At 44.4% G+C, this 15,186-nt stretch overlaps 1 protein-coding gene across 5 annotated transcripts; it reads right to left on the reverse strand.

Annotated features, from left to right (window-relative positions):
* Nucleotides 1-963: 963 nt before the first annotated feature.
* Nucleotides 964-14,956, reverse strand: Fam177b (family with sequence similarity 177 member B). 5 transcript variants are annotated; one of them, XR_004109496.1, is made up of 4 exons: nt 14,874-14,956; nt 3,905-3,979; nt 1,984-2,081; nt 964-1,312 (listed from the first exon to the last, which is right to left on the reverse strand). XR_004109496.1 is itself a non-coding variant. In XM_031337453.1 (3 exons), the coding sequence occupies exons 1-3, from the start codon at nt 3,966-3,968 to the stop codon at nt 1,181-1,183; spliced, it is 294 nt and encodes a 97-aa protein (XP_031193313.1). In that variant the 5' UTR covers nt 3,969-3,979; the 3' UTR covers nt 964-1,180. The 5 variants fall into 5 exon arrangements, 1 of the variants encoding a protein (XP_031193313.1); XR_004109495.1 differs by lacking the exon at nt 14,874-14,956 and adding an exon at nt 11,569-11,944; XR_004109494.1 differs by lacking the exon at nt 14,874-14,956 and adding an exon at nt 11,658-11,941.
* Nucleotides 14,957-15,186: the final 230 nt, after the last annotated feature.

The following is a 15,186-nucleotide window of genomic DNA, read 5'->3' on the forward strand; positions in this document are numbered from 1 at the left end:
TGTTAACAAATTCAGATAAGTTGAAATCATGTAACTTTTCTCATCATAATGCAATAAAAGTTAAAAAAGATCTATTTAAGATGGCTCAGTGGTTAAGAGCACTCACTACTTTCTAAAGGTTCTGAGTTCAGTTCCCAGAACCCACCTGGAGGCTCACAACTGTCTGATGCCATCTTCTGGTGTGCAGGTGTACCTGCAAAGTACCCATGTACCAAAAATACATAAAAATCAATCATTTTAAAAATCTGCTTAAAATGTTGTGGCTAGTTTTAATTGTTGCAATCTAAAATCACCTGGGAAGGAAACCTGTATGAGGAATTATAGATTAGGTTGGCCAGTGGCCATGTCTGGGAGACTTGTTTTTAACCTGCCTATGGTGGAGAGACCCGCCCTCAAGGTGATTGGTCCTTTCCACAGGCTGCTTCCTGGACTTAAGGAAAGGAGAGCGCTAGCCTAGAACTGCCATGCATGCCTCCATTGCCCTCTGCTCCCTGAGGACATCACGTGACCAGTTCTCTCAGACTCCTGGTGCTGGGACCTCCCTGTCAGGAGGGACTGTACCCTGGAATTGTGGGATTATTAAATAAATGCTGTCACCCCCAGCTGCCTTTGGCAGGCGCCTTAGCACAGCAAGAGGAAGGCGACAAGGACTCACACCTCTTCCGGCGCTCAACGGCTGGCTTCTAACAGCCCTCTCAAAGACTTTGCTAAAGATCTCTAAAGGGGTAAGGTAACGATGAAATTGCCAATTATAAAATAAGCCCCAACCAGTACAGAGGACTATATGGAAATACAGAAATGTATACATTTAAGGAGAATTTAAATTTAGATTTCTGGTTTTACTGGACCACAGCACCAAGACACACACACACACACACACACACACACACACAAGTAAGCCCAACTCTTCAAACCTAAAGTTCCATAAGACACTGCTGTTAAGCAAAGCCAGTGCTGACAGAATTTGTATCACTGGGGGGATGGCAGCATTGACCCCTTCAATTAACATTTTATATTGTGAAAGTATCTAAAATCACTTTCCTTGTTACATATAACCCTTGAGTTCCTGAGAATTCATGCATGAGCTTAGAAGATCAAGCTCAGAAGGACTGCCTGTTGTACTGTTGTCATGGTAACTAAGAGCCAAGGCATGGGACGCAGGGGTAGTTTCTGCTGTCCGTCATGAGCTGGACTCCGGTGGAAGAGATGGCCCCATACTCTTGGTTGCCAGCTCCCAGGTGACGCCTTTCGTTATAGGAACCTCAGTACCCTGGGCCTTTGAGTCACCCCCTTCGATTTCTGTGTCACCGTCCTGGTTGGAGAGAAAGAAGGAGAAGTTTCACAGAACAGAGACAAGTGTCTCGGAACCTCCTCTGGTAGAGACACTCATGTAAGGAACTTTGCCTTTTAAGCAAAGCCAAGCTTCACACTCACCTTTTTTGCCCCTCAACTTATGAAATGCTGATTTCGTAGGAATGAGGCAAACACTAAAGCGAGTCCCAGGACAGGAGGCATTGGAAATGTGAGCCAGTCTGACCATGGGAGCTCAGTGCAACCGCACGGCTTGATTATCAGGTGGGAGAACACTCTCCCATCCTGTGGCCTTTTGGATATTCCCCACAGGCTTCCGTATCTGAGTACTTAGATGGTCTCCAGCGGCCAGTGCAGTTTCAGGAGATTGTGGGAACTCTCCGACCATAGGCCTAGCTAGAGGAAGTGGGTTGCTGGAGGACCAGCCAGCTTCCTGTTCCTTCTACCTCCTGCTTCACTTGGTTGTAAGCCAACAGCCCCACGCTCCCACTGCTATGGCACCACGGGCCGCCAAGCCTTCCTGCCGCTGTGTGTCCATCAACCTGTGAATCTACATAAAGCCTTCCCTCCTTAAGTTGCTTCTGCCAGGGTCCAGTCACAGCAAGCAGAACTGTATGTAGCAAATACACTTCTGGTCCCAGAGCCCCAGGTGCCCAGCAGGACTTCGCCTACCTTGGTTTGTGTTCTGTGATCTGCATTTAGTACATGCTGGTGTTTGGGTTCAGTCAGACCAAAGAAGGCAGCAAATCTCCCACCCTGGAGCTCACAAGCTGGAAGGCAGAAGAAGCACTTGAGGAAACAGAATGAACGGCCCACGATGCCAAGAGTCTAAACTTGTTTGCAAATAGCCCGTTATATCGCATTGAGCCTCTGGGATAGCCAGGGCCATAGGCGTGTCCGTACTGCCTGCCGTGCCCAGGAAACTTTTATTCTCCTAAGCCAAAGTTACCCCCCACCACACCCCCATGAAAACCACTGCAGACTGTTCCTCCACGGTCTCGTCCCACAGACTTCTTGTTATCTTTTATTTGACATAGATAGAGCTAAGGCAGGGACCTAAAAATGGCGACTCCTTCCTTTTAAATCACATCAACCTTTTCTAGCTAGAGCACAGAACTCATGGGAAGAAACCTTTTTGTTTCAAATGTCAGTAGATTATGATCAGGGTTGGATTGGGATCCCCAGTGGAACTTCCATATAACTGTCCTTCCGCCATTACAGAAGCCTCAGCCCAGCTGACTGAATCACTCCACCATTTGCTTTAGTGTAACGTAAAGACTCCCTGATCCCTGTTAACGGTCCGCAAGCTTGCCTCAGCTAATCAGACTCTCACAGTTCTCTGAGAATCTTCACTTTATATCAGTTTTCCTGAGTCTCCCTGTCCCTGGTCCCTGAGTTGCTCCTATCCTGACCCCTGTGAGCACAGATTACAATGCTGGGCACGATTGCTCGTCTATATTATTCATTGAAAATCACATCCCGTGTAGACATCGCCATTTGTCTTTGTGCCGCAGCACGGGGCATGCGGTCGGCATCCAGTAAAGCCTTTTTAATGGATGAATAAAGGTAAGTTTATAAGATCCACACTGTATATTTTCTCAGAATGCTAACGTAGAAAGCAATTTTTTTCTCCCATTCACAAGGAGGCACATTAGTAGGAAATGAGTCATTAGACATTTGCCAATTGGGTTCAAATGACAAGAAGCGAAAGCAAAATAAAATGAGAGTCTATGTGTGCAAATAACCAGATAGGCCATTTGTTATGTCCGGCGGGGGGTGGGGGGGAGGATAAAGTTCAGGGTATATTAGAGTCACTGTGGTGGGGGAACTTAGAACCAGGGCCATACAATATTCTGTTTTTAAAAACCTGAACGTGTGTCCAGATGAAGATAAACTCAGGAAGAACTGACTGCTAGCTTCTACTTCTTGCATCTTCCACCCATGACAGAGGAATGTGCCTGGGTTTGCACAACTCAGAGAGTGACAGAGTGATGGCAGGAACTTTCAATGAAGAAAAATTGGGCCAAGATAAGAAAAAGATGTGCACCTTTGTTCTCGTGCATTTCAGTCTTCAGGGAATAATAGAGAGCTCTAATTCCTGTTCACAGTCACTGTAATAGGATCAGTACAGGGACCAAGGACAGGGTGACTCTGAAAACTGACATACGAAGTAGGCATGAAGAGAGTATGGAGTCTGATTGGCTAGGGGCAATGACAATGACCGGTAAGTAAGTCTTTGAGTTACATTCAAATAATGATGGAGTGATATAGTCAGATGGAAGGAACATTCAAAGAATGCGTTCTCCACAACGGTGGAAGGCAGTGATGATGCTGATGTTACATGAGAGAGCCAATCCTATCCTACCCTTAATACACTGGTAGAGAGACGGGCAGAAGGCAGAAACAAGGACCTGCCTGGAGGGGCAGGGCTCCATGTCTGCAGTGCATTAACACATGCACATAAAAGTGACCAGGTTGTCATTTCTAAATCCTAGGATGTGAATGTAACAGCTAGAAGTCTTATCTATCTTAGGCAATCAATAAATACATAGTTAGGACAGAAAGAAAACAAACAAACCATAGAAGTACTTACTAGAAATTGAATTGCTCAATTGAAAAGAACTTATCCTGCCCCAAACCAGAAGTATGACTCCCATGAAAGTTTAGACTGAAAAAATAGAGAGAAATCAATTTCAGACAACTAATAACAAGTGGGTAAAGGCATGTACCACTAAGCCGGACAACCTGAGTTCCAACCCCAGGCCCCATGTGGTGGAAGGAGAGAACTGACTCCCGAAAGTTGTCCGCTGTCAGCACACACACCACGACATATGTGCTCTCAACCCCAACAAATAAATAACTGTGGGAAAAAATTTGAAAACTAACGATATCAGGTGACGGGAGATTCTTAGAGATTTCCAAATGTATTATAATGTTTATTTTTCTCTCTTATCAGAAAACTAACTAACCAATGGCTATCTGCTACCTGTATGCGATCTAGGAAGTAGCCGTGGAGACTAAAAGCTTAATCTAAAACCATACTTTCTATAGAATTTACCTGGATCAATCTCTCATTTACTCCCCTCCTCCCACTGATCCTGATATGCTGAGCTTACGGGGTCATGTGCTAAGTTCTGCTCCCTTGTCTTCGTTTTCCTTTGCGCACTATTCTTCCATGATGTCTCCCAACAACAAAGTAGATAATCCTTTGGGGAGTGGTGCTTTCCTAAGATCCACTCATTTCAGATTCTAACTGCTGGAAATGGTCTTCCCCCACAAGGGCTCGCCTAGTTAGCTGAAAACAGAATGCCGGAGGACAAGTTGCCTAGGGCTGTGTTTATAGAGAGCTGAGAGGTTTCTGGTTGTTTTCAATCAAGGTAAAGGTCAAATGCAGAGGCAATCATGCCAGCAATCTTGATTCTTCACATCTGTACGGAATGGTGAGACTGCATCAGAATCAAAGAGATCCAGTTAGTAAAAATGGGATATTGGATGTTTGGGCAAAAGGTTTCAGCTTGGTTGCCTGATAATTTGACCCTTGTAAACCCCACAGCTACTGGTGAGAGGGAGCCCACTGACCATCAAAGTTAGTTTCTCAGTCATTCTAGTTTGTAATGAGGGGTGATACAGAGAGCGTTGACAAGCCCGGACTCTGCACAGACAAGAGAGAATATTTGCAAAGCCTGTTTCAGTAAAGAACTACTGTTTAGAAATGAAGAGTTACTATAATTCAATAGGTAAAAGATAATTCTCACGTGGCCAAAAAACTTTAGCAAACTACCAAAGATGAGTTACAGAGAGCAAACAAACACATGGAACGATGCCCATGTCACTAATCATTTGCTAACTTCGTATTAAAGCCTAATAAGATACCATAATATGCCCATATTATGGCTAAGATTTAACATTACTAACAACCCTTGGTATTGGGTGGTATGTGGGACAGCTGGATGGACACACATGTTTTTGTGCACTGTGTAAAGACTATCCTTGTGTTAGTCCAATGCTGATTTCTCTACCCCCATATCTCCTTGCAAGATGACATAGCATTGTAATGCTTATTCTGAGGATGTCCTATTTCAAGTTTGTGTAGACATTGTTCACCATCTATTCTCTGACTTGTCATTAATAGTTGATCAGCCAGTGACTCGGCAGAAGAGTGAATAAGGCTGGGATTTGTCAGTCAGGAGAATGGGAGAGAGGGGAGGAGGGGAGGGGAGAGAGGGAGTGAAAGAGAGAGAGGGAGAGGAGGAGGAGGAGGAGGAGGAGGAGGAGGAGGAGGAGGGAGGATTCAACCGAGAGGAGAGTTAAGAGGAGACAACAAGGAGAAGCCCCTGAAGCCCAGAGAGCCCGACCAATACTAAAATGCAAGTATGTGCTGGAAACTTAAGGGTTCTTTGGAAAGGCTGTTGGATGGTGTTTTGCTGGGACAGCCTGAAGGGATGTTTTGTTAAAGTGGACACAGGTGTGAAGGGCTAAGGCCGACTCACGAAGGAACATTTCGCTGAAGCAGACACAGGTGAGAGTATTTTCTGGGGAAGCAAGCATGTGAAAGGACACCGGATGAAAGATTCTTTGCTAATGACACACATGTACTGGTCCTCCTTACTTAGTGTGGCTGAGCTCTGCTTGTCGGGACTCCATAGAGAGAAACCGCACTAAAAACTTCTGGTGGCGTGCTGCAGTTTCTTGCCACTTCTGCAGACGGAGGCTGATTGGATGACTGTGCTGAGGCAAGGCACGTGGAGGACACGTGATGTTTGGAGGGTACAACTAAGACTCCACAGAGTGTCGGAGACAGCAAGCCTCGGCTTGCTGGTGCAGCTAGCTGTGCACTAGTTGTGGGACTCGAGTCTTCCCTTCCCTGAGAGAGGTATAGCCTACAAGTTTTCTTGTTGTTTCTCCTGGTCCCTCCCGCTGACTCGAGCCAAGGCTGAGGCCTGCTGTCTCTGCTAGGCCATGTCACTGTTGTGGCTAACCCGACTCTACCGAACTAGACTGCTGGTGTATCTGTGAGGTGTTTGCGAGTGGATCGAGCTGCTGCTGCCGCTGCTGCCTACCTAACCTGTGAACTGAACTGCCCGATTTCCAGACAACACAGACAGGAGTTGATTCAAAGAACCTTTCTAAACAGGTCCATCCCCCTGTATCCTTTATTTTCCATGACCTCTGGTGGGTGGGGGGCTGTGTTTAGCCATCATTAAAAATAGGATTTGAAAAAAAAAATTACACAAGTATCTCAGGGATTTTAGCAGGGAAGTAGCCAGGTTAGCTCAGCAGATTAAAATAGATTAACTGCCCAGTTATTGAGCCATAAAGCTTATCAAATAAATCTTACAGTCTCTGTCTCATTCATGGAAGCTAGCCAGGGATAAGTAAAAAGTGCCATTTTAAAAGTTACTTTTACAAGTGGAGAACTCCTGTATTGCTAGTGAGGAGGCGCTACAGTTCGGATCTGGAATGCTTCCCAAGTTGTTCAGGTGTGGTCCCCAGCCGGTGGTGCTACAAAATGGCAGGTCTTTTAGGAGGTGGGACCTAGCAGATGGAACTGGGGATGTGTTGGAACATGGTCTAAGAATGCAGTTGTGTGAGGAGAATTTGGAATTTTGAATGCTTGTTAAAAAAACACTCCAAGAAAATAAGAAGAGAATCTGTGACCTCCAGTTTCTTTAAAACATGGAATTGCTCTTGGAATGTTTTTGTGCTCCTCCCAGGTAAGTTTACTTCATTGCAACGGGCTAGTTATTTGTTTCTATGCCATGTGTGTATTGTACAATTTACTCAGGTGAGCCTTCTCCTCCTCCTCCTCCTCTTTTTTTTTTTTTTAGCAGACTTAATTCATTTATTTTTCTTGTATAAAAACCCTTATGTGGTAGCCACAGCTGGAGCCTGGGTCCTCTGAACAGAGACTCTGGTGTGGGTTTTCACAAGATGGTCAGTGAATTCCTGGTAAGGAGACTTGGTGAACACAGTCTCTTTCCAGAGGTACATAAGTATATAAGTACACGGTAGCTGACTTCAGACGCACCAGAAGAGGGCATCGGCTCTCATTATGGGTGGTTGCTGGGATCTGAACTCATGACCTTCAGAACAGCAGTCAGTGCTCTTACCCACTGAGCCATCTCGCCAGCCCATTACTTAATTTCTTAAACATTTATTTTATTTTTTGTCTGTGTGCAGGCCTTGGGTGGGGGTGGGGAGGCGTAGGGTGAGAGAATGGGGAGCATGGGGTGGGGATGGGGGTATACCATTGTATGCAGTGTGAAGGTCAGAGGACAACTTGAAGGACTTTGTGCTCTTTCTCCTTCCATATTGCAGATCCCAGGGGTTGAGCTCAGGTAGTCAGGTTGACCACAAGCACACTAGGCCATCTTGCTGCCTCTAACTTTACTATATTTAAACAACATCTTAACAAAACTGGAAAGCTTTGGTGCCTGGTTAACTATGTTTAAAGCCTTATTATTTACTATACCCAGGTCATGGTATGCTTCCCTATTAAACAATAATACAGAATGATATAGTACCAACCTTATATAGTTATTATAAAGACATAAAAGGTAGAACAATGCCTAGAAAATAGTGTTTAATAAAAGTTAGCTATTATTAAATAGCTATCATTAGCTTAGTAGTATGTATGGCAGGCACCAATGTTGTAAGCACACTTAATTTTTTTTAAATAGTTTTTAATATATTTTAAGATTATTTCAGCAAGTATAGGAAACTTAGCTGGTTTGGAATATTCTCCTTTTTGTTCCAAACACACAGAAATCCTGGATAAAATTAAGAGACAGAAACATTAGATCGCAGCTGCGCTAAAAAAAAGGTGAGGAAGAGGAGAAGGAAGTGAAGGAGGGAAGAAAGGCAGGCAGAGAGAGATGGGTGGGCGAGTGGGCAGGCGGGCATGGGCTTAAATATCAGAAGCAGGTTTCAAAGTGAGATGCTGGCCTCGAGGCTAGACTGATAACAGCAGCACTGAGAGGTGCCTCCAAGTCATGGAAGCCATGCATACAAGGAGCTAGAATGAAGCTGCACCTGAAAAACTAGGATAACAAAATATGTCTGCATCTATAACTTAGGAGCCAAAGGAACTCTCCCATGGCCTGCGAATCTAGCGATACTCTCCTAGAAAACAAACAGAGAAACAAACAAAACAAAAACAAAAAACCCCTGGAACCTGGGGCAGTATCACACACTGATACACAGCCAGTTCAGAGTCATTATGCGCATGATGTCCAATGACTAAACCAAGGGATCGAAAAGCACTGAAACCCTCAGAACTCTGCCGAAGGCAAACACAAACCCAGCAAGACAGGGTATCTGGGATCTTTGCTAAAAACCACCTCTGATGAGGATGCACTGGTAGAAAACCATGTGAAGAAACAAATCATCGTGAGGAAAGTACAAGAGCAGGTGAGAGGGCGCTGATGTCGTTGTTCGTCAGCGTTCTGTTACTGTAACAGTCTACTTGGGACAGTCAACTTAGAAAGAGAAAAGGTTTGGCTGAATTGAGAGTTTCAAAGGGAGAAGGTTGCTTGCTTCATGGTGTTCAGGAAGCAAAAGGAGAGGGAATATGCAAGGTAAACGCATGCTTGAATGCTCGCAGTGACCTAACTTCCTTCTACTGGGTCTGTCCTACTTCATAAAGGTTCTACTGCCTCCGGATAGCACCCTCGGCTAGAGACCACATTTTCAGCAAATGGGCCTTTGGGTGATATTCAAGATCTATGAGCAGACTTGATCCAAGAATTAAGAAAAATAAGTGGTGTGATGGCTATGCTTGGTTGTCAACTCGACTGCCCCTGGAACTGAAACCCCCAAATGGAGGCCACACCTATGAGGGTTTGTTGTTTATTTTGAGGCAGAAGGATCCATTCCAAATCTGGATTTTTTGAGGCAGGAAGACCTATCTTTTAGCCCAGATCTAGTCTGGCCACCCCTTTCTACTGGAAGCCTGAGTATGACATGGAAGAAGGAAGCCTTTGTCTTCTGTCTGCTTGTCCTCACCCTGCTAGCAAGTCCATTTCTTCACTGGCATTAGAGCCTACTTCTTCAGGATTCTGGCATGTGCTGCAGACCAGCTGAGACATCCAGGCTCATGGACTGAACAGATATCGGATTCTTGGACCTTCCATTCACAGACAGCTATTGTTGTATTAGTTAGACTGCAGTCTGTAAGATATTGTAATAAATCATATATATATGTATATATACACATGCGTATATATACACTTATATATACATGTATATATATATGATAGATTCATTCTATAAGTTCTGATACTCTATAGAATTTTAGCTAATACAAGTGGTAACTTTAAAATATGTCTGTTCATTTCTGCTGTGTTCAGAAAGAAAAGAACAACGTAACACCTAAAAAACAGATCAACCTAAACAGGGACTAGACAGAAATCCTGGAAATCAAGTATACACTCAACATAGACAGAAATTCTGGAAATCAAGTATATATTCAACCCAGGAAAGCTTGGATATAAAGTAGTGAAGAAAGCCAAGGAAGTGTTCAGAGTATGAAATAAATATATGTATGTTTAACACACAAAACAAATGTTGTGAGATATAAAACATAGGCAAGAAAGTACAAGATCTGTCTAATGAGAATTGTGGAAGGACTGAGCAGGAAGCAGGGCAGGGAGTGGCTTTCCAACTGTCCACAATGGATAAAAGGTATGAGTCCTCAAAACTGAAAACAGAGAATACTGAGGGGGATGGCTAAGCATGAAGTCAAGTCTAATAAAAATTACAGAAAAATGTTTGCGTATCAGCAGCCCTGAGAAAGAGCCTCTCATATGCTCACTAGGAACTACCGTTGACACATGTACAACCCAACGGAAGATAACTAATAAGTGACAATAGGAATGAGAAGATAACCCATAAAGGTGTAGCAATCACAGCGTCGGCCAACTTCAAATAAACAACAGCTCATCAGGCATTGCATTCTTGTCAAAAAGGGCTGAGTAACTAGCAAAAACAAAGGCTATTCTCAGACCTATGAAAACACAGTTAATTCTTGCCGCCTTTATTGAAAGACCATATGCGAAAAGGAGCAAGAGTGAGATGCAAGGAAGAAAAGTTAGAAAAACAGGAGAATTCAGGTCCCAGTGAGAATCCACTTAACAGAATTTCAGTGGGGGCAGGATAAGGATAAAATAGCATTAAGCATTAGACAATTAAGGTATGAGCTAATAGCTTCTAAGTATTGCTCGGGGGTAGGTTAGATAGAACACATCGCTTGGCACACGTGAGCAATCTAAAGATAACTAGAAAAAATGAATTAGATTGCATAATTTTACAACTAACAAAAGGAAAAGAAACAATTGCCCTAAAAGAAGCCAAGAAGGCCAAGCATGGTGGCCCATGCCTTTATTCTTGCTCTCAGGAGGCAGAGGCAGGCTATCTCTGTGAGTTAAAGGCCAGCCTGGTCTACAAAGTGAGAGTTCCAGGCCAGCCAGGGCCACACAGTGAGACCCCTCTCTCAAAACAAAACAAAACAAAAACAAACAAACAAAAAAACAGGCTGGGCGGTGGCGGCGCATGCCTTTAATCCCAGCACTTGGGAGGCAGAGGCGGGCGGATTTCTGAGTTCGAGGCCAGCCTGGCCTACAGATTGAGTTTCAGGACAGCCAGGGCTACACAGAGAAACCCTGTCTCGAAAAACCAAAACCAAACCAAACCAAAGGAAGACCAGAAAGAGGAGAGCCAATGGAAAGCTCGTGAACGAAAATAGAAAGGAAAGGAAGGCATTAGAAATACATCAGTGGCAGGAGCCGATGTCATTCTTAGCATCCTTTCTTAAAAGGCTGAAAAGTAAAATGTCAGTAATATCATAACTGGATACATGAGTGTGCACGCATATGTACTCATGTTCAAAGCTATCTGTTAATTTATTACTCTTGGTGACCCTTATTTCTGCAAGCCTGAGTATATGCCACCAGCAAGGTCAGAGTACTAGAACGTGTGGAAGACAGATGTGTTAAATTCTCCTTCTGAGGCAGTGTCAGAATACTGAACCTTCAGGGATCACTGAGGAGACCTGAGGGGTCCACCTGATGCCCCTTAGTGCCAGAGTGTTAAGAGTCTCAGGTAAATGACAGGAAGGGAGGTTACAGTGAGTACCATTTAAATTCGTTAAGACCAACAATATATAAAGCATGACAGTATTGAACATGTAAACATACATGTCATGAGAAACACAATATATTCTATGACAAGAAAATAAAATCATTTCAGAAATTAACTCACATGATCTGATTTTCTTTCCTTGCTGTTCTGAGCATGACAACATTTGATGCCAGAAGCTGTTCCACAGACGATAAATTAATCACACTCACCTGAGGCCAAGCTGAGTCCCTGGGTGTGCTGACATGGAAGTGGTCTTGTGCTTCTCTAACATGTTTGAATTGTGGGAGGGTTGCTATAGTTACATGGTCAGCATTGACCAAATCTGGTGGCTCCCAAACTCGACTTTGTATTAAAATCACCTGGGTCTTGCTAAGAATTCCAAAGAGATGCTCTGCAGGCCCCTTGGATCACAGCCCTGGGAGCGGGGGTGGGAGGAGGGTCCCAGGCGCCTCAGTTCTGTGAAGCTGCCCAGGTAGGTGATCCCAGCGTGCAGGCTAATGTGATGTCATAAGATGATGTCATAATGATGTCATAATGTGTGTCATAAGAAGAGTGGGAAAAGAAGTAACTTTCAAATTTAAACAAAGATATGTGGGGATCATGAGGTGGTGGATTACAGAAAGCTTAAACTTCAGGCCAGTTCTAGAATGTTCTGTGTATTTATTTATTTATTTATTTATTAATCTAGGAAGGTTTCTTACCTTTTACTTCTGAGCCCTGCCCACTTCAGCCTCATCACAAACTAGAAAGCTTTAATATGAAGGTTTAAATAGGGTTTAACCGTCTGCATGGAGCCAGCTCACTCCCCTTAAGACCACCGAAATATATCTCTCCAGATGATGCTGACCACACACACAGCCTATCACAGCTTGCCCTCTGGGTAGTACAGGATGAGCATAGCTGTTGACTGTAGAAAACACTAGTTTTTTTAGCAACAGTGGTCTGCATTCACCAGACAATCATTGGTTTGGGGTTGGGATTTTTTGTTTTTGATTTTGTTTTTTTTGTTTGTTTGTTTGTTTGTTTTTTGTAATTTTTAAAATTATTCATTTACATTCCAAAACTTGCCCCCCTTCACTGTCCCCCCTCCCCACGTTCTCCACCCTACCCCCACCTCTGAGAGGGTGCTCCCCTACCCGAGACCCACCCTTGTTGATTCCGAGGGCTCCTAGGGAGACTAAGGTTATCTTCTGCCACCTAGTGGGCATTTAAAAAGAAGCCATACAGAATTCACTGTTGCCTGCCTTACAGCTTAAAACTGATGTTTGAACATCGTGGCAATATTTCTCTTTACACCAGTTCCTAGGTCAAACACTTCATGCATCAAACTTTTTAACCCTTTCAATCCTTCTGAAGACCTTGCTTCTTAAAAACCCGACTCTAGGCGATCAAGCGTGCTCCCAGATACGCAATGTAATCAGCAGACCATACATATCCTGTGTCCAACCTTTCAATACCAGGCTGCCTCTTGATTATCTCCTTTGGCTCTGTGGCTTAAATATCATCTAAACTCAGATGGCTCCGAAGTTAATATAGTCCACATCAGGCTTCTGCTTTGGCTATATTGCACAGATCCATCTCCTTGCCATCTTTTCTTGGATGTCCAATGGCTTCTCAATCCTAGTTAGACTGAGTCACCACACACACACACACACACACATACACACACACACACAACACACACACACGCACACATACACAATCTACCCTGGTTGTCTTGCTATCTCAATATATGACAATTCTATCCCTCTAGTATTAGCCATTCTTGATTCTTTAGCCAAACCTCATATTAAATATATCAAGAAACTATCTTGTATATTTCCAGAACCCTAGGACTTTCTGCCATTCAACTGTCCCACCCTGGTCTACACCTGCATTATTTGTAAAGGTCTCCCTAGGCTTCCTATATAGTCTAGACTTAAAACGGCAACAATGACAACAACAACAGCGACGAAAAAGCAGCCAGTTGTTCAACTCTTTGGTCCTGTCACTCCTTTATAAACCTCTCCATGGATCACCCAAGTCAAAGCCCAAGCCCTTACAATGGCTTCTGGGATTGTGGTCTGACCTTTGTGCTTTTGTTGTAAAAGTCTTGTTGGGGGGCATGACCAGCGTGTAGTTAGTTGTCTTGAAACCACAGCAAGTGTGATCACCTGCACTGGACCCTCACATGATTGGCCTACTGAAGTTCTCCAGCAGAGGGGGTAAGGACCGTCATTGATCCCCATGCCTGAGACTCCACCCCCACCCCCACCCCCGACCCCTACACTCCCTGCCCACAGTTGCATGCAATCCTGCCCTGGCTGCACATCCCAGGGGTGGGGGGTGGGGTGCAGGCCACACAGGTGGAAGGCTGACCGACCTGAGGACACTGGCTGTATAGCCCCCTGAGGTGTCACTCATGCAGTGTCAGCTTTTCAATGATGAGTCACCTCCTCTCCTGACCAGTGCACCAGGCTGGAGTTGGATGAAGCAGGAATTCTTAGGAAGCCAGGCAAGGACTATCGATCACCCTCAGATCCTGACCCCAGGCTTGAACTGCACTTCCTTGAGGAGTCTCCCACAGCCAGAGCTGGCTGCTCTCCCCGCTCCTCTTTTCTTTGGACTTGGTAACTTTTTGCTTTGGGTCTTTAACGTAAGACACCCTTTCCAAGGCTCCTGACCCCCATCTTTCAAGGAAACTTTCCATACTTTTCATTCAGCCTTTATTCAATGTTTCCTTGTATTTTTTCTCACACTCTGCTCCCTTAGATAGTACTCAGCAGAACAGGTGCATGGGTTACTTTTCCATTGCTACACTACAACCAAGGCAGAGTTTATTGGGCTTATGGATCAATAGGGAGTAGAGTCTTTGATGGTGGAGCAAAGGCATGGTGGTACATGTCTTGAGCAGCAGCTGAGAGCTTACTTCTTGACTCACAAGGAGGCAGAGAACATACTGCGAATAGCATGGGTCTTCTGAAACCTCAGTGCTATAGCCAGTGACCCCCCTGCTCCCAAATATGGTCACCCCTCCTAACCTTTCTCAAACAGTTCTACCAACTGGGACCAGGAATCCAAACATAGGAGCCTACAAGAGTCATTCTCATTCAAACCACCACATTCTACTCCCTGGACCCGTGGGCTCATGGGCATATTTTAATGCAAAAATGCATTTAGTTCAGCTTCAAAAGACCGATAGTCTTTCAGTTTCAACACTGAACCAAAGTTTAAAATCTCTTCTGAGATTTAAGTCTCTTAACTAACCTGCTGTAAAGTCTTATAGCAAATTACATACTTCCAACATATAATGGTACAGAATACACATTATCATTCCAAAAGGGAGAGAACACTGAACCAAAGCAAGAGGAGAGTTCAGCAGGGCAAATTCCAAACCCCGTAGCTGATGTAGTTTGATGTCACAGGCCTTAGCCTGTGTCACTTACCTATCTATTAATACTTTTGTTTCTACTGTGCTGGTTTGCCTCATATGCATCTCTCCTTCATAAATATAGTTGTGGCATCTCAGGGTCTTCAGTGCAAGCCACATTTGACGTAACAATTACACATAATGGCCTCTCACTCTGTAACAGTGGGACTGCCCACCACAAGCTGTCTGGCCACAGCAGCTCTTGCTAACCCCAGAGGAAGGTCTATAAACCTTTCTCCATGACCCCCAAGCCAGAGCCACATGGTCAACACTGCCCGGTTGGGCAGCCACTTGGGATGGAGCCCACTGCTCCCGAATCACATTTACAG

The sequence above is a fragment of the Mastomys coucha genome, unplaced genomic scaffold (genome assembly GCF_008632895.1).
Source record: "Mastomys coucha isolate ucsf_1 unplaced genomic scaffold, UCSF_Mcou_1 pScaffold1, whole genome shotgun sequence".
Lineage (NCBI taxonomy): Eukaryota > Metazoa > Chordata > Mammalia > Rodentia > Muridae > Mastomys > Mastomys coucha.

Excerpts from the sequence above, each read along its gene's own strand:
- Fam177b (XM_031337453.1), bottom strand. The coding sequence starts at position 3,968 with ATGGGAGTCATACTTCTGGTTTGGGGCAGGATAAGTTCTTTTCAATTG. Across the intron at positions 2,082-3,904 it reads ATTGAGCAATTCAATTTCTA|CTTGTGAGCTCCAGGGTGGG; the intron begins GTAAGTACTTCT and ends TCTGCCTTCCAG. Across the intron at positions 1,313-1,983 it reads ATCACAGAACACAAACCAAG|GACGGTGACACAGAAATCGA; the intron begins GTAGGCGAAGTC and ends CTCTCCAACCAG.